This window comes from Gopherus flavomarginatus, chromosome 9 (genome assembly GCF_025201925.1).
Source record: "Gopherus flavomarginatus isolate rGopFla2 chromosome 9, rGopFla2.mat.asm, whole genome shotgun sequence".
Lineage (NCBI taxonomy): Eukaryota > Metazoa > Chordata > Testudines > Testudinidae > Gopherus > Gopherus flavomarginatus.
The window spans coordinates 32,820,037-32,838,008 of NC_066625.1; the positions used below are offsets into that span (position 1 = coordinate 32,820,037).

At 45.2% G+C, this 17,972-nt stretch overlaps 1 protein-coding gene across 3 annotated transcripts in view; it reads right to left on the bottom strand.

Annotated features, from left to right (window-relative positions):
* Positions 1-17,972, bottom strand: part of FAM234A (family with sequence similarity 234 member A) — a 57,535-nt gene that overhangs the window by 37,253 nt on the left and 2,310 nt on the right. The window contains exon 2 of one of the 3 annotated variants that reach the window (XM_050968260.1): positions 16,169-16,282. The exons of 1 other annotated variant lie outside the window; for it this stretch is intronic. Coding sequence is in view for 1 of the 2 variants with exons in the window: in XM_050968256.1 (XP_050824213.1) it covers positions 16,124-16,154 (31 nt within the window). In the remaining variant the exon portion in view is untranslated. Of the gene's footprint in view, positions 1-16,123; positions 16,283-17,972 lie in introns of those variants that run through there. One more of the 3 variants, XM_050968256.1, reaches the window with a different exon arrangement.

A 17,972-nucleotide genomic window follows, 5' to 3' on the forward strand; every position in this document is an offset into this window, starting at 1 on the left:
CACGTAATCAAATGGATGTCATATAGCTTCCCTTAAGGAGATCCATTTAAGGAATGAAGATGCAGACAGATATAAAAAACTATGGGTGGGGAATTACTATCACACCTCTTTCTGAAGCAAGGGAGTTGTGTTACTAATCCACAAGAGCCTAACTCTTCAATTTAGGGCTTGGCTACACTTGCAAGTTAGAGCGCATTAAAGCAGCCCCGGGTGCCCTAACTCCTGAGGTGTACACACTGGCAAGGCATGTAGAGCGCTTGGACTCTGCAGCTGGAGTTAGAATGACCAGATAGCAAGTGTGAAAAATCGGGACAAGGAATGTGGGAGGGTGTAATAGGAGCCCATATAAAAAATCCCCAAAATATCAGGACTGTCCCTATAAAACCAGGACATCTGGTCACCCTAGCTGGAGCACTCCTGATAATCCACCTCCATGAGAAACATAAAGCTTGCTGCGCCCCGGCTGAAACGCCCGGGCATCAATGTGGACGAAGTGTTGCATTTCTGCGCTGTGACTGGTCTCCGGAAACGTCCCATAATCCCCTGAAGTCAAGTGGCCACTCTTCTCATTGGTTTGAAATCAGCTTCAGGCATGCAGATATTCCCTTTCAAAGCCCCGTTTCTGACAGCCAGCATGCTTATCTGCTCCGAGACAAAGTAAACCATTACTGTGGGATGCTGCTGCTGTGAGTGTGTGGGAGGGGAGGGCGAGGTCTGCTGCTGTCTGAATTTGCAAGACAGCATGCTGACACGCGCTCAGCCCCCCAAAACACAGTATCTCCCCCTACATACACACAACACACTTCCTATCACACTCCACCCTCACCACCCATTTGAAAAGCATGTTGCAGCCACTTGCACGCTGGGATAGCTACCACAATGCACTGCTCTTTGTGGCACTGCAAGAGCTACTAATGTGGCCATGCCAGTGCGCTTGCAGCTGACAGTGTAAACACACGTCAGCGTTTTCCCTGCTGCGGTCTCTGAAGGCTGGTTTAACTCCCAGCGCTCTACCTCTGCAAGTGTAGCCAAGCCCCTAGTCAGTCACAGTCAGATCCAGAGGGTAGGTACATAATAGCTGAAAGTATTTTCAATACTAAGAGGATAATTTGTGGGGAGTGTATATAATCCTAGTAGTGGGAACGCCCCCTTTATCACAGAAATAACTGACATTATTTCCACAGAGCTGATGGCCCAGTGGAGCTAGGAGGAGATTGGAATGCTGTCATGGATGATATCAGAGACAAATCTGTGCTCCAGGTGAAAATCTCAGGCCAGTGCAAACCATCCATTATCTCTACTGAAGTATATTGGACTAGTGAGTATTTGGAGACTGAAGCACCCTACAAAGCGTGACTACACATATTTCTAGACAGTTCATGCCTCCTATTCCAGATCTGATTTGTTTATGAAATTTAAGGTGCTAGTTCCTGCATGTCTGGAGGCTCAAGTCAGTAATATCATCATCTCTGATCATGCTCCAATTTCTCTTCACGTAGATAGTGGTCATAGCGCTACAAGAGCCTCAAGGTGGAAGTTAAACACACATCTCCTTAATAAAGACCCTACATTTCTTCAGATGATTGAAACTTCCATTACCAACTTCCTGAAGGAAAAGACAAATACTGTCTCCTCTACTCCAACTTTATGGGAAGCACTGAAGGCTATCTTAAGGGGAGAATGCATAAAATTTGCACCTGAGAAGAAAGGAATAAATTACTTAGTTCTTAACAGAGGAGGCTGCTAAGGTTTTGTGTACACTGACAAGTGAAAAATAAAACTTTTATCCTTCAGAAGTGTTAAAAAACAATACAAAACAAAAAAAACCCCACGCTCTGAAAGACAAAAGTTTTGTCTGAGGACAAGCACTGGTGTGAACAGGGCTTTATCGGCAGGAGGACTCTCCTGCTGACAACGGTAACGCCACTCGCTAAGGCCACTCATTGGAGGTGGAAATTTTTTGTCGATGGGAGAGCTCTCTCCTGCAGACAAACAGCGGCTACCCTCTGCACCTTTTAGCAGCACTGCTGTAGCGGTACAGCTGTGTCACTAAAAGCTGCGCAGTGTAGACACAGCCTAAGTGTGGAGAAAAAAACCAAAGATGATCCTTAGAATAATGAGCTGCTGCACTCTCACATGACCTCAGAATACAAATACATGAATGTATGTCCACCCAGATTGAATTCATGCTTAATAGAATTAAACAGAGGCATTAAGAATGCGGGGATAAAGCAAGCAAACTTCTGGCGAGGAAAATTAAAATGGCTTTATCCAATGACACTACATCCTCTTTGCTACAGGACAACAGTCATTCTGTACTAGAACCTGATAAAATTCACAGTATAAAGACTTTTATGCACCCCTTCATACATCTCACAGTAAGTTCAATTCCAATCTATTTGACCAATTCTGACAAATGGTGTTATCTCCTCCACTTTTCAGTTAACTCAAGGAATGTATCTGGGGTACCTTCTATTGCGTCTATTATTTGATATAGCCATGGAATCATGAGCAGTATATATCAGACACCCACCCCTCCATTGAAGGAATTACCATTTGGGGTAAAGAGTACAAGATCAGCCTATACCTGGATGATATTCTGCTCACTCTCAAAAATTCTTCCTCTTCGATTCTCCCTGCAGTAACCTACTTCAGCGAGATCCCAGATTTTGTATAAACTGGAACAAGCCTCAAGTGACGGACATTTCTTGTAGACCAAATCCATCTCAAATACAATCATTCTCCTTTCATTTATGCAAAAAGATAACCTATTTAGGCATCAGGATATGTTCTGATTTATCAAAGAACGCAATGCCATCCACAGCCTCAGAAACCACCCTGACATTATCATCAAAGAGGCTGATAAAGGAGGTGCCGTTGTCATCATGAACAGGTCTGACTACCAAAAGGAGGCCGCCAGACAACTCTCCAATACCAAATTCTACAGGACACTTCCCTCAGATCCCACTGAGGAATACACTAAGAAACTACAGCATCTACTCAGGACACTCCCCACACTAACACCAGAAGAAATCAACATACCCCTAGAGCCCCGACCAGGGTTATTCTATCTACTACCCAAGATCCACAAACCCGGAAATCCTGGACGCCCCATCATCTCGGGCATTGGCACTCTCACTGAAGGATTGTCTGGATATATGGACTCTCTACTCAGACCCTATGCCACCAGCACTCCCAGCTATCTCTGTGACACCACTGATTTCCTGAGGAAACTACAATGCATTGGTCACCTCCCAGAAAACACCATCCTAGCCACCATGGATGTAGAGGCTCTCTACACAAACATCCCACACACAGATGGAATACAAGCTGTCAGGAACACTATCCCTGACGATGCCACAGCACAACTGGCTGCTGAGCTCTGTGCCTTTATACTTACACACAACTATTTCAAATTTGATGACAATATATATCTCCAGATCAGTGGCACTGCTATGGGCACCAGCATGGCCCCACAATATGCCAATATCTTTATGGCCGACCTGGAACAACGCTTCCTCAGCTCTCGTCCACTCACGCCCCTTCTCTACCTACGCTACATTGATGACATCTTCATCATCTGGACCCCTGGGAAGGAGACTCTGGAAAAATTCCACCATGATTTCAACAGCTTCCACTCCACCATCAACCTCAGCCTGGACCAATCTACACGGGAGGTCCACTTTCTTGACACCACAGTGCAAATAAGTGATGGTCACATTAACACCACCCTATATCGAAAACCTACCAACCGCTATGCCTACCTTCATGCCTCCAGCTTCCATCCCGGACACATCACACGATCCATTGTCTACAGCCAAGCACTGAGGTACAACCGCATCTGCTCTAACCCCTCAGACAGAGACCAACACCTACAAAATCTCCACCAAGCATTCTCAAAACTACAATACCCGTACGAGGAAATAAGGAAACAGATCAACAGAGCCAGACGTGTACCCAGAAGCCTCCTACTGCAAGACAAACCCAAGAAAGAAACCAACAGGACTCCACTGGCCATTACATACAGCCCCCAGCTAAAACCCCTCCAACGCATCATCAAGGATCTACAACCCATCCTGGACAATGATCCCACACTTTCACAGGCCTTGGGTAGCAGGCCAGTCCTTGCCCACAGACAACCTGCCAACCTGAAACATATTCTCACCAGTAACTGCACATCGCACCATAATAACTCTAGCTCAGGAACCAATCCATGCAACAAACCTCGATGCCAACTCTGCCCACATATCTACACCAGTGACACCATCACAGGACCTAACCAGATCAGCCACACCATCACTGGTTCATTCACCTGCACATCCACCAATGTAATATACGCCATCATATGCCAGCAATGCCCCTCTGCTATGTACATTGGCCAAACTGGACAGTCTCTACGGAAAAGGATAAATGGACACAAATCAGACATTAGGAATGGCAATATACAAAAACCTGTAGGGGAGCACTTCAACCTCCCTGGCCACACTATTGCAGACCTTAAGGTGGCCATCCTGCAGCAAAAAAACTTCAGGACCAGACTTCAAAGAGAAACTGCTGAGCTTCAGTTCATCTGCAAATTTGACACCATCAGCTCAGGATTGAACAAAGACTGTGAATGGCTTGCCAACTACAGAACCAGTTTCTCCTCTCTTGGTTTTCACACTTCAACTGCTAGAACAGGGCCTCATCCTCCCTGATTGAACTGACCTCGTTATCTCTAGCTTGCTTGCTAGCATATATATACTGCCCCTGGAAATTTCCACCACATGCATCTGAAGAAGTGGGTATTCACCCAGGAAAGCTCATGCTCCAAAACGTCTGTTAGTCTATAAGGTGCCACAGGATTCTTTGCTGCTTTTACAGATCCAGACTAACACGGCTACCCCTCTGATACTTATCAAAGATAGTATCTGCAAACATGAATGTCATACTCAGAGAAGTGACAAAAGACATTGAGAAATGGCATTCACTACCAGTATATTTATTGGGAAAGGTAGAAGCTATTAACATGAACGTAGGACCAAGATTAATGTATGTGTTTATTTTAATTCCACTTAAATTTCCTGCTTCGCCTTTCACAAGAATAGAATTGTACAACAAATTTTATGGAATACAAAGATACCACGGATAACCTACAAGATACTTAAGAAATCATGGCAAAATGGAGGGCAGGAGATTACCTGATTTGCAATTTATATCACCTGGCTTTTCAATTAAGGTTTTTAATAAGATTGTTCTGTCCCACCAACTCCTCCCAATTCCCATTGTGAGTTAAGATTGAAGACAAATTAGTTAACCTCTTGGGTGCTCTCTCTCGGCACTTCCATTTTTAAAATGGTTGCTTGCACCTTTAAGGAAAAACACAATATTTACCTCATCTGGGAGTGTTTTTCAGAAAATCAAGTTGATTGCCACTTCTAATCTCACCAACTCTCCATGCAGCAGCAGCTCTATGTATTTTGCCACCCCAAGCAGGGCAGTCAGGCGGCTTTCGCCGGCATGCCTGCGGGAGGTCAGCTGGTAATGCGGATTCGGCGGCATGCCTGCGGGAGGTCCGTCGGTCCCGCGCCTTTGGCATACCCGCCACCAAATTACCACTGAAACCACGGGACCAGCGGACCTCTTGCAGGTATGCCGCTGAAGGCAGCCTGACTTCCACCCTCACGGAGACGAGCAGGCCGCCCCCCGCGGCTTGCCGCCCCAGGCACGCACTTCGGGAGCTGGTACCTGGAGCCACCCCAGCTTCCATGCCAATCTGGAATAATCCTCATTTAAATTTGCTAATAGCTCAAAACTCAAATCTGCCTGGTTAACCAAGGACATATTAACCATAAAAGATATTGCTGAACACACAATTTTAGCCTTCTTCACATATTTTAGGCCTTGGCTACACTGGCGCTTTACAGCGCTGCAACTTTCTCGCTCAGGGGTGTGAAAAAACACCCCCCTGAGCGCAGCAAGTTACAGCGCTGCAAAGCACCAGTGTAAACAGTGCCCCAGCGCTGGAAGCGTGGCTGCCCATGGGGAGGTGGAGTACATGCAGTGCTGGGAGAGCTCTCTCCCAGCGCTGGCGTTGCGACCACACTCGCACTTCAAAGCGCTGCTGTGGGAGCGCTCCCGCGGCAGTGCTGTATGGTTGCAAGTGGAGCCAAACCCTTAGGGCTTGGCTACACTCGAAACTCCAAAGCGCTGCAGTGGGAGCGCTCCCGCGGCAGTGCTGTACGGCTGCAAGTGGGGCCAAACCCTTAGGGCTTGGCTACACTCGAAACTCCAAAGAGCTGCAGCGGGAGCACTCCCGCGTGGGGATTAGCTGGCAGTGCTGGGAGGGGAGCGCTGGGGCACTGTTTACACTGGCGCTTTACAGTGCTGTAGCTTGCTGCGCTCAGGGGTGTGTTTTTTCACACTCCTGAGCGAGAAAGTTGCAGCGCTGTAAAGCGCCAGTGTAGCCAAGGCCTCAGTGATAAATGCCAGCTACCAATAGAACAAGGTCCTTTCTACAATAAAGTTCAACTCAAAATTATAAAGGAGCTGGAGAATGGCTGGCAGGTCACAAATACTCCACTTGAATTGCACCTTAAAATGAATAAGAATGTTAGCCAAAAATATTTTGCAGGTAACACATACAAATGGCTGAACTCCTTAATCGGAATATACAGTACCATAAAAGAACAATGGAAAATGAAGCTAAAAATCTCCATTTCTTCTGACAAGTGAGATAATATCTGGCACAATGTACCCAGAACATGCAGTTCTTTGCTTTTGGGTTTCTTTCTGAACAAGTTTACAAGCATTACTGGACTCCTGGGTGACTGCGATAAAGCTGGACTCTCTCCACACAATAAATGTTGGAGATAAATAAATTAATGGAGGTCACTGAGTCCAGCCCACTGCCTTTTCCCTAGCAGGACCAAGTACTGACTTTTGCCCCACATTCCTAAGTGGCCCCCTTAAGGATTGAACTCACAACTCTGGGTTTAGCAGGCCAATGCTCAAACTACTGAGCTATCCCTCCTCCTGGAGCTATGACAGCTCTAATGCAAACCTGCCTTACACTGACCATACAAAAACTAAGTATATCCACACTTTGGGGGAAAAAAATGTGTGGTGTTCTACCGAAGGCAACTAGGGTAAGGATTTCCCTTAAACCAAGCCTCTGTGTTTTGGGCATTCTCAAATCTCTACTCTTTTGAGTAATGCTAAGAAATGGACTACTGCAGCACATATAGTGGCCAAAAGAGTCATTTTGCAAAAACGTAAACCTGCTGTTCCCCATCACATTCTTCAAGCGAGCCAATATCACCCTCATGGAAAAAATGACATTAATCTATAGAGGCTTAAGATCCAACTGCGAAGACACTTGGTTGTTTATGAGAGCTTGACAAATTGACTCCAAGTACATTGAGCTTCTGTTGTGCCTTTTTTGAGAGTGTGGAGATGGGGGGGGTTGCTATAATGCTTAGGAGTACTTATCTGTGAATATTAAAATACTGTGTTATTGTTAAATGTGTACTCGTGCTGCGTTTTCTTTGTCACTGTACTTCAATGTCTGTATGGATTTATTAAACTTCCGAAAAATAAAATTAAAAATAAAACTGTTAAAATCACCAAAGTACATTTTCTGATGCAGTCTCTTTGCTCTATCATTTTCCTTCATTTATTTGATCATTCAAAAACTCCACAATATGCACTAAGTCTCTCAGTCATTAATTTACAGAAATGAGGTCTTCAGCTGTGTTGAATAAAATGGACTTATTTCACTGTAGTGAGGCAGTGTGGCTCCCCTCAGGCCCAGAGGAGGAACCCACCCTCCACCCCAGGCCCCGTGGACATTTTTATCGGGCCCCTGCCCCGTGGACCCAATCGGCCCCCTCACCCTTTCACTGCCAGCCAGCTGCATGATCTGCAGCCGGTTCTGTTCCAGACCGCGCCACGGAAACATCTGTACACGCTCGTGCTCCATACCCTTCACTACCTCACCCTCGCATCCCGCCCCAATACCAAATGGCGAGACCTCCTGCCACCTCTCGAGGGTGGGGAGCCCTGGTGGGCCAGTTTGTACTCTGCCCTGGTCCCGAGGCCCGCCGGGAATATCAGTTGGCGGCTCCTTCACGGGGCCGTGAGCACGGGCGTGTACTTGGCATGGTTCACATCTGTCCCTAGCACCTGCCCTTTCTGTGGTGAGAAGGAAACCTTGGCGCACATTTATTTGGAGTGCGCCAGGTTGCAGCCCCTGTTCCGGCTCCTCCTGAATATTTTCTTGCATTTTTGGTTGCACTTTTCCCCTCACCTTTTTATCTACACGCTCCCCATCCGTGGCCCCACAAAGTCGCGGGATCTCCTTCTCAACCTCCTTTTGGCCCTGGCCAAACTGGCCATCTACAACACCAGGGAGAGGAGATTGGCCGACGGGATTTCCTGCGACTGTAGGGCCTATTTCCGTTCCTCCGTCTGTTCACGCATCCGGGCAGAGTTCCTCTGGGCGGCGTCCACTGGCTCCCTTGACGCCTTCGAGGAGCAGTGGGTCTTGTCCGGGGTTCTCTGCTCGGTGTCCCTATCTGGTTCCCTTCGTTTGGCCCTATGACCTCACTCCCGATCCTGTTTTTTCATTAGTTGCCCCCCGTAATTACTTGGTGTCCCAGACCTGTGGGTCCTCCCCTTAGGCTGGGGGGAGGCCCTTTAGAAGTGGGCGGGCTTTGCCCGCCCACCCCCGCTGGATGTCAATAGGCCCAGAGGAGGAAGAGCCCAGCCGGAGTGGGCGGGGCTAAGGAACTTTGAGCCCGCCCCTCAAAGGGTCAGATGCTGACCTGGAACTATAAAGGCCGGCCCTCAGAGCTCAGTCAGGCTCCAGCAGCTGGAGAGAGCAGATGTCCTGCAGGGAGTTTGAGACTGGGAAACTCCTGTGACCCAGGCCGGCTGCCCAGACTGGCCTGAGCTTCCCCGTGCCTGCTACCTGGAGGAGTCCCCGGAACTTCCCCGTGCCTGCTACCCGGAGCAGCCCCCAGAGCTGTCCTGGCCTGACTATCCGGAGGAGTTGCTGGACCTACCACGCAGCCCTGGCTGTGATGAGCCCATGCTTGTGGACCCTGCAGAGGCTGATGTTAGGACCCAGGTAGATCCGAGGGGGAGTTTGGAATGGGCCTGGGGGCAGCTGACCTCAGTCTGGCTGCAGCCTTACCAGAACCTATGTCAGTGTGTTGCAGTCAGGATCCCCACTGACTGAGCAGTGGATTGTTAGCAGCTGCTAGGGCCCCAGACTGGGATGCAGTGGAGTGGGAGGGCCTGTGTCCCCCCTGCCACCCCTCCAGGGGTGGCAGACTCCCCCTCTCCCTGGCCTGAGGAGGCTGAACCCGGTTATTGTTGTTCAGCCCTGCCCAAGGGCTTGAGCTTCCTGACTCAGTGTTTGCTGCCCCGCCCTGACCTAGCCTGAGCCCCTTGCCCCACAGGGCAGGCGATTGCCACGAGGACTGCCGGGCCAGTTTCCCGGACCCACCGGTGCATAGTGGGCCAGCATGGCTCCTCTCATCTCCCCCCCGACCCCCCCGGAGAGGGTCGAGCCCTGGCCGCACTCATGTACATGCACCTATTCTTGTCTTCAGAAATATGATCTTCCATTTCCACAAGATCATTTGCCCACTCTCTCCCTCGATGGCTTTCCCTAGAAATAACCCACTTCTCTGGAATGAAAGTTTGTTTCCTTCTTTCCTACACTTTTATGCTGGAGACCCAGATAAAAGAAATATCAGATACTTTATAGAACATTCAGCGTGCTGCCACAGGACCCAATCTTGTGAGATGCTGAATGTTTTCAATTTCCATTGACAACTCGAAACCCCTCAGGATATAGCCCTCATTCCTGTGGATTGTCTGTTAACATTAAAGCCAACCACAGTGGACAAACCCCATTAGCTGCCTGTTTCATCATGAAGTGTACATCTGTTCTAGCACATGCAACTGCTCTTCCGGTAGGAAGGCAGCAACCTTTTGCAGCGTGCAGTCATGTGTTCCTTTCAGGAAAGTTTTAGTTTTTAAAAAGAATTAGTAAGAAGTTGTGATTTCACACATACAGGTCATTTCTTAACATGTTAAAGCAGTGGTCCCCAACACGGTGCCCACGGGTGCCATGGTGCCAGCCGCGGGCACCCACCTAGTGCTCAGCAGGGGAAGAAGCTGCAGCCCTGCGTCTACTGGGGACAGAGAACTCCAGGGCTGCGGGTGCCGGTGCTCTCTGTCCCCAGCAGGTGCGGGGCTGTGGCTTCTTCCAGCCCCGCATCTGCCGGGGATAGAGAACTCCAGGGCTGCAGGCGCTGGTGCTCTGTCCCTGGCAGATGTGGGGCCTGCCTAGTGCCCAGCAAGGGAGAGATGCGAGGACCCCCTGCCTGCTGGGGACAGAGTACTCCAGGGTTGCAGGCTGTGCAGCTTCTCTCAGGTTTCTCCCTGCACTGCCCAGAACTGCTGCCAAAAAAAAAAAAAACGCTCTGCCTCTGCAGAATGGACCGAGTGCTGCCCCATAGCACGTGCTGACACAGGCACCTGCTTGCTCCACTGGTGCCTGGAGCCAGCCCTGTATGTGAGTATTCGTCCTGCACTGATACTGCTGTTTTCTTGTGCTTTGAAATTTATTTTTTTTAACATTTTGCTCCAAAATGAGTGGCTCAAATAAGAGACAACGTACATATTATTTCAACCCAGAGTGGGAAGAATATTAAGTATGATTTTCATATTTAATGTACAAATACAAAATAAGCCTTGAAAAATTGTTGGCGCCCACCACACTCTTCTGAAAACATGAATGCGCTACTGGCCACAAAAAGGTTGGGGACCACTGTGTTAAAGGATTTTTCTCCCTGTTAGAACCAAGTCTGCAAGTGTCAAGTTGTAAAAATTAAATTGATTTTGGTTATCCATTTGAGGGAGGAGGAGCTCAAAACCCCTACCCCTCCTCCCAATAAAATGGCCAAATAGAGAGAGAGTGAATTAATGAAAATTTATTTTAAACTGATTTTTTATTTTATTTAAATTTTCTCTTTTTTAAAAATAAACCTGCTTAAACTGAAATCTGAGTTTAATACAAAATGTTAAGGACTAAACTTACTATATATTAAAACATTTAAATAAATATGCTGAATCCATGAGTATCTACCCTGAACTCTAAGAGTTAAAGGCTGCTTGTCTAGATAAAGAGAATCTGTGGAAAAACATACAACTTTTGAGGTCAAACTTTATAAATAATGCACAATAGGTCAGCCTAAGTTACACTCATTTTCAAGAGACTTAGGCAAGTAAGAATTTAAGCTCCAGTTAGGAGCAATGGAAGCTCCCTAAAAGTGTGTGTGTGGGGGGGGGCCTACATCATCCCTTCCCCTGAACCCCTCCCCCACCACCCCTTTCTCCTGAGCCCCCTGCTTGCAGTTACAGCCAATAAAAAGTGATGGGGCCATGCCCCCTGGACCCAGTCACTTTCACATGGGTATACTTAAAATTTTTCTCAGGCTGACTTGAAATAATCCTTTTAATTCACTGATTAGTTAATCCCTCTGTTCCTTTAATAACTCATTTAGTTGTAAATGTTAAACATCTTCTGGTAAGAAGTTTAAATATGCAAAACATTTAAGATTGTTTTGTTTAATTAAATTCCATTTACCATCCCTAATGTAGCTTGACACAATTTACAAGCAAAAAGTTAATTAGCTAGTAAATGAGCAATATAGCATTCACTATTTTCTAACATACTAAAAATGTGCAATTAATAAGAATTTGAAAATATTAAGCGATAATTGCTTAAATCAATGTAAATAGCATACCTCCTAAGTAGCAAAAAGATTAGCAAATCTAGTGTAAAGGCACTATTTAGCTGTAAATCAACGTTTTAATGGTTATATCAACCAAGGAGAATGCACCTTTTTCTAGGCAATCACTGAACTATAAATGGAAATGTTGATTACAATCAATTATTTAAATAGAGGCTTTCCACTTGGTGATTTAAATCAATGCACCCTGAATAGAATGTAACAAACCAGCCAGAAAACCAAGTTTTGAGTGCTAACCAGGGTTTTTTTCCAGCAAAATAGAAAGCACTTGGAGGCAGTGGCTTACAAGGAAAGTGCCTCCTCAGCATTGCTATGTGACAGTCATCTAAAAAGAATGAATTCATCTGAGGGGGGGGAAAAAAGAGGATTAAATACTTAAAAAACTGGAGTACTTGTGGCACCTCAGACTAACAAATTTACTTAAGCATAAGCTTTTGTGGGCTACAGCTCACTTCAGATGTAACACGAAAGCTTATGCTCAAAAAAATTTGTTAGTCTCTAAGCTGCCACAAGTTACTCCTGTTCTTTTTGTGGATACAGACCAACATGGCTGCTACTCTGAAACTTAAAATTGTGACTTTGCAGTAAGAAGTAAGAAAATGCGATAAACTGACTAATGAATGCTGATAAGCTGGGAAGGTGTTTAACATCCTGAATTCTAACACTGTGAGCTTGTTGTGTGAACAAGGCAATTTTTTACTGAACCCTCCCCATCGCCCACTCCAAACTCCCTTGGCCAATAACCAAATGGCTGAGGCCATCATGCAGCAGAAAGCAGGAGACTGAAGGAATTGTTTTGGTTAGAAATCACAATCACAGTAGGTATTAGGGAACCTCTCTCACAGAGGAGTAGGGACAATTTGGGAAGAGAATCTTCATCTTTAACATATGGAAGTTCAGCCCATGGAGATGAAAGTTCCCAGTACTGCAGTGTTTCACCTTGCGCTGAACAGCCTTGTCAAGATGGACCTTAATTAAAGACAAAGGCAACTGCAACTAATCTAATTCATACCAGCTAAACACAGCCCTCAGTTCCCTGGTCAGTTGTCAAGTGTGGCCATCCACTGGGCACGTCGTCACCAATTTACCATTGCATCCTTTCCCTAGAACAGTGGTTCTCAAACTTTTTTTTCCGCAGACCACTTGAAAATGCAGAAGGTCTCGGCAGACCACTTAACAATCTTTCCAAATGTTTGCACAGTTAGTTAATTATTGTAAAGTTGTTAAATTGAGGCTCTCCACTTGGTGATTTAAAGTGTGTGCTTTTATTTGTAGAACAAAAGTTAATAACTCATATTTTAATATCAGTAATCTTACCTTTCTAATGAGATGGATGTGCCCTCTCCCTCCCCCTGTGGCAGCCCCCGAGCTGGGACTAGGAAGGGGTGGGGTGGGGAGAGCTCCTCTCTCCCACACCACAGCATCCCCACAGCTGGGACTGAGAAGGAGGGAGGTCTCTCCCCAGCAGCCATAGCCCTGGAGCTGGGGAAAGTTGCCTCTTTCTCTTGCCACCGCAGCCCTGCACGTCCCAAATTCTCCCCACCCCCTCACCTTACATGTGCATCTTCTCCAGGGTCCAGGCACCTAATTAGAGGAGCAAAGCCTGCACGGCCCCACTAATTAGCTAGATGGCCTTCATTCACTTGTGTGAGGCCGCCCAGGTGCACACCTTAGAGGGAACTATCCGTGGACCACCTGAATGGAGCTCACAGACCACAGTCTGAGAACCTGTGCTCTAGAATCAAATCTATTCCCTTCTCCAGGTGTGCAGCAAGCACATTACACAAGTAACATTGCTACAAGGAGTGCTTCCTTGTATGCACACAAATCCTTCCAATCTCATCATTCAAGCCATTTTTTAAAATCTAGGAACAAAAAGTCATCGTTTTGGCCTTCTGCTCCAAAGATCTTTAGTGCATAACTTAAAAACAAGCTGCCACAATTTGTATTAGACATTAGCTGCACTGGCTTGATGGAATTAAATGAACTATTCTTGGCTCCAAAGTCAATAAAACAGAGCTTCCAGACTTTGGTTTCAGAGCATGCAGCTAAGAACAATTTATCTAAATCATTGCTCCATGTGAGGGGAACAACAAGCTGCTAACACACATCACTGCACTAATGGCACCTTTCCACAAGCACTGAAAAGCCCAGGCCTGGCTGTCATTATGCAGTCATTTAAGCGAGTGGACAAAAGGGGACTCATTGGCCCTGTGGATTACTACCATAGGCTTTCGCCCATGTTAGAAGAGAGCTTGCCAGCAGAATCCTAGCCAATAATGCACATTTGAGTAAATAAAAAAAAATTACAAAATTCAACACAATATTCAAGAGACCTGGAACAGCTGGGAACTTTGCAGGTCAGCACTGCAGTACAAAAGCAGAGATACAGTTTAAACAGGTCCTCAATTTCTATAGCACCCTAAAAAAAACTACACTCAATATTACAGTTGCAAGCAATGCCCTCAAAAGCCAACAAGAGCAAAGCAGATCAAAGCAAGCATATCTATCACACTGAGGAGATTTAAACTTCAAGACTCCTTATATGAAATGGAAAGGGAGGTGGATATTTGCTGTTTTTTAAATTAAATAGGCAGCTAATATTGTGTTAAAAATTATGAAGAACAAGTTTAAGCTTTGTTGTAACATGCGCTGTTTGCCTGGACTGCTCCAGACCTGAAAGCTTGTGTAGGAGGAACTCTGAGTTGGCTTCTTAAATATCTTCATGCTGTTTCACATCTGGTGCTCCTTGATGAAACATACGAGCCTTGTCCTATAACAGGTTTATTCAAAGTGATACAAGCTACAAAAGTGAGATCTTGGAAGAGTTTCTATTTTCATAAAGTAATAAAAATACTGTAATGATAAATAAGTGTATAATAAGCATGACAAAACAAATTTTATATTTCCAAGATCATTGCTTTTAAAACTTTTACTCAGGTAAAGGAGAAAATCCCTTGAAGTATTCATTTTTTAGCAGGTGGTTTGCAAGACTTGACATTCTAGCGAAAGGGGTTCACAAATTGTTAAAGTTTGGGAACCACTGGGCTAGATGGACCTTTGGTCTGACCCAGTTTGGCCGTTATGATGTAGGGTGGCTCTTTCCTTGCATTCCCAAAAATGGAAAAACTAAGTAGTCTAAAATGTTTGTCTAAAATCACGTTTTTCAACAGTGAAATGTAGAAGGTTAGTTACTTCAGTATGTGCCTCAGAGCACATAGCAAACTAATGTAAGAATTTCATTGCCTGTCGCTGAACTGGAGTTACTTTGGGCAGGGAACTCAAGCGTTGAACTTGCACATAACACAACAGTTTAAGCCGTACTCCTCTCACATTACATTTGAAACTACCTGGAGAATGTTGGGGAGACTGATTTACATTAATCAAGCTGAAATTTGGCAAGGAGCTTTGGGCTAACACCTTCATTCATGTGAAAAGTTTTAGACCTCAGTTTTGGATGTCATACAGAAAGATACCTCCAGTTGTAGCATACTCTGTCAGCCCCTGCTGAGGAATTAGAGAGTATCCGGAGATAAAAGAATGAATAAGTGCAGCTTGAAGTTCTGCTCACCGTATAGAATACCACTTTCCACATATCAAGCCAAAAGAAACAACTCAGTTAATTTTGTGTGGTTAGAGGATATCTTTGAAAGTAGTTCTTGTGAGTTGAACTGTACTAAAAATAAGCGAGCAATACCAACTGTTTGAAATTCCTGAAATGAAAACAGTAATGTCTTGGGGCCCGATTCCACGGAACATTCACCTGACATCTGGGTGGAGGCATAGTGTGCTTGTGCAATACAAACACTGGACCCAGGTTTATTCCCTTCTGATTTTTTATAAGTTGACTGTAAGCGTTAGAGATCAAAAAGACATACTTAAGTGCAACGTAAGTGCATATCCAAATCCATTGTCACCGAACAGTGTTCTCTTAAGCTTTTATAATACTTTGCTTTAGGGAGTGTGTTTTCATGGTAGCATTCAGTTTACAGAAAATGTTAGCAGCAGTCTTGTAGGTTCCATGTCAGTTCAGTCTGAGATAAAGGGCTGTGCTCACTACAGGGTGAATAGTTGTTGATTTCTGAACATCGGGGAAGTTAATCTGAACATCTGTGATGTTAGGAAGTACTTACTATTTATTTGTATTACCATAGCAACTAAGAGTCCATGCCCTGAATCAGTACCCCATTGTGCTAGGTGCTGTATAAACACAGAATAAAAAGACCTTTCCTGCTCCCAAGGGGCTTACAGTTTAAGTATAAAACAAGAGACAACCGCTATAGATAGATGGGGGAGCATGAAAGCAGTGAGAGTACCGTTCAGCATGATAGACTGTGGTCTCAGCATACCAGCAGACTAACCGCTATCAAGTTTATTGAAGACATCATGGCAAAGGAGTGTGTCAAGGAGGGCTTTGAAGGTGGATACTGCAGAAGCTTTGTGGATGTTTACAGGGGCACATCCCAAGCCCGGACCTGAGGAACAGAGGCTCAGTGACTCACCTAAGGTCACACAGATAATCTCTGACTGAGCAGGGTATTGAATCGGGGTCTGCCAAGTCCAGGTTAGTGCCCTAAGCGCTGGGACCTCAGAACATAAGAACAGCCATACCAGTCAGACCAAAGATCCATCAAGCCCAGTATCCTGTCCTGTAACAGTGGCCAATGGCAGGTGTCCCAAAGGGAATGAACAGACAGGTTATCAAGTGATCCATGTCCTGTCACCCAATCCCAGCTTCTGGCATACAGAGACTAGGGACACAATTCCTGCCCATCCTGGCAAATAGCCATTGATGGACATATCTTCCATGAATCCATCTAGCTCCCTTTGGAACCCCGTTACAGTACTGGCCTCCACAACACACACTGGCAAGGAGCTCCAGAGGCTGACAGTGTGTGTGAAAAAATACTTTGTTTTAAATCTGCTACCTTTTAATTTCATTTGGTGGCTCCTTGTTCTTATGAGGAGTAAATAACACTTCCTTATTTACTTTCTCTATACCACTCATGATTTCATAGATCTCTATCATATCCACCCTTAGTTGCCTCTTTTCCAAGCTGAAAAGACTTATTAATCTCTCCTCATATGGAAGCCATTCTATACCCCTAATAACTTTTGCTGCCCTTTTCTGAACCTTTTCCAATTCCAATATATCTTTTTTGAGATATAGTGACCATATCGACATGCAGTATTCAAGGTGTGGGCATACCATGGATTTATATAGGGGCAATATGATATTTTCTGTCTTATTTATCTATCCCTTTCTTGATTCCCAACATTCTGTTCACTTTTTTGACTGCCGCTGCAGATTGAGTGGATGATCTCAGAGAACTATCGACAATGACTCCAAGATCTTTTTCTTGAGGGTAACAGCTAATTTAGACCCCATCATTGTGTGTGTGTGTGTGTGTGTGTGTGTGTGTGTGTATATATATATAATTATATAGTTAGGATGTTTTCCAATGTGCATTACTTTTCATTTATCAACATTGAATTTCATTTGCCATTTTGTTGCCCAGTCACCCAGTTTTGTGAGATCCTCTTGTAGCTCTTCGCAGTCTGCCTGGGACTTAAGTATCTTGAGTAGTTTTTGTATCATCTACAAATTTTACCATCTCACTGTTTACCCCTTTTTCCAGATTGTTTAATAATATGTTAAATAGGATTGGGCCCAGTACAGATCCCTGGGGGACACCACTATTTACCTCTCTCCATTCTGAAAACTGAACATTTATTCCCTATCTTTTAACCAGTTACCGATCCATGAGAGAACCTTCCCTCTTATCCCAGGACTGCTTATTTTGCTTAAGAGCCTTTGAGGGACCTTGTCAAAGACTTTCTGAAAATCTAAATATACTATATCCACTGGATCACCTTTGTCCACGTGGTTATTGACCCCCTCTCGAAGAATTCTAGTAGATTGGTTAGGCATGATTTCCCTTTACAAAAACCACATTGACTATTTCCCAATAAATTACGTTCATCTCTGTGTCTGACAATCTTGTTTTTTACTATAGTTTCAACCAATTTGCCTGGTACTGAAGTGAGGCTTACTGGCCTGTAGTTGCCAGGGTCACCTCTGGAACCCTTTTTGAAAATTGGCATCACATTAGCTATCCTCCAGTCATTTGGTACAGAAGCTGATTTAAATTATAGGTTACAGAT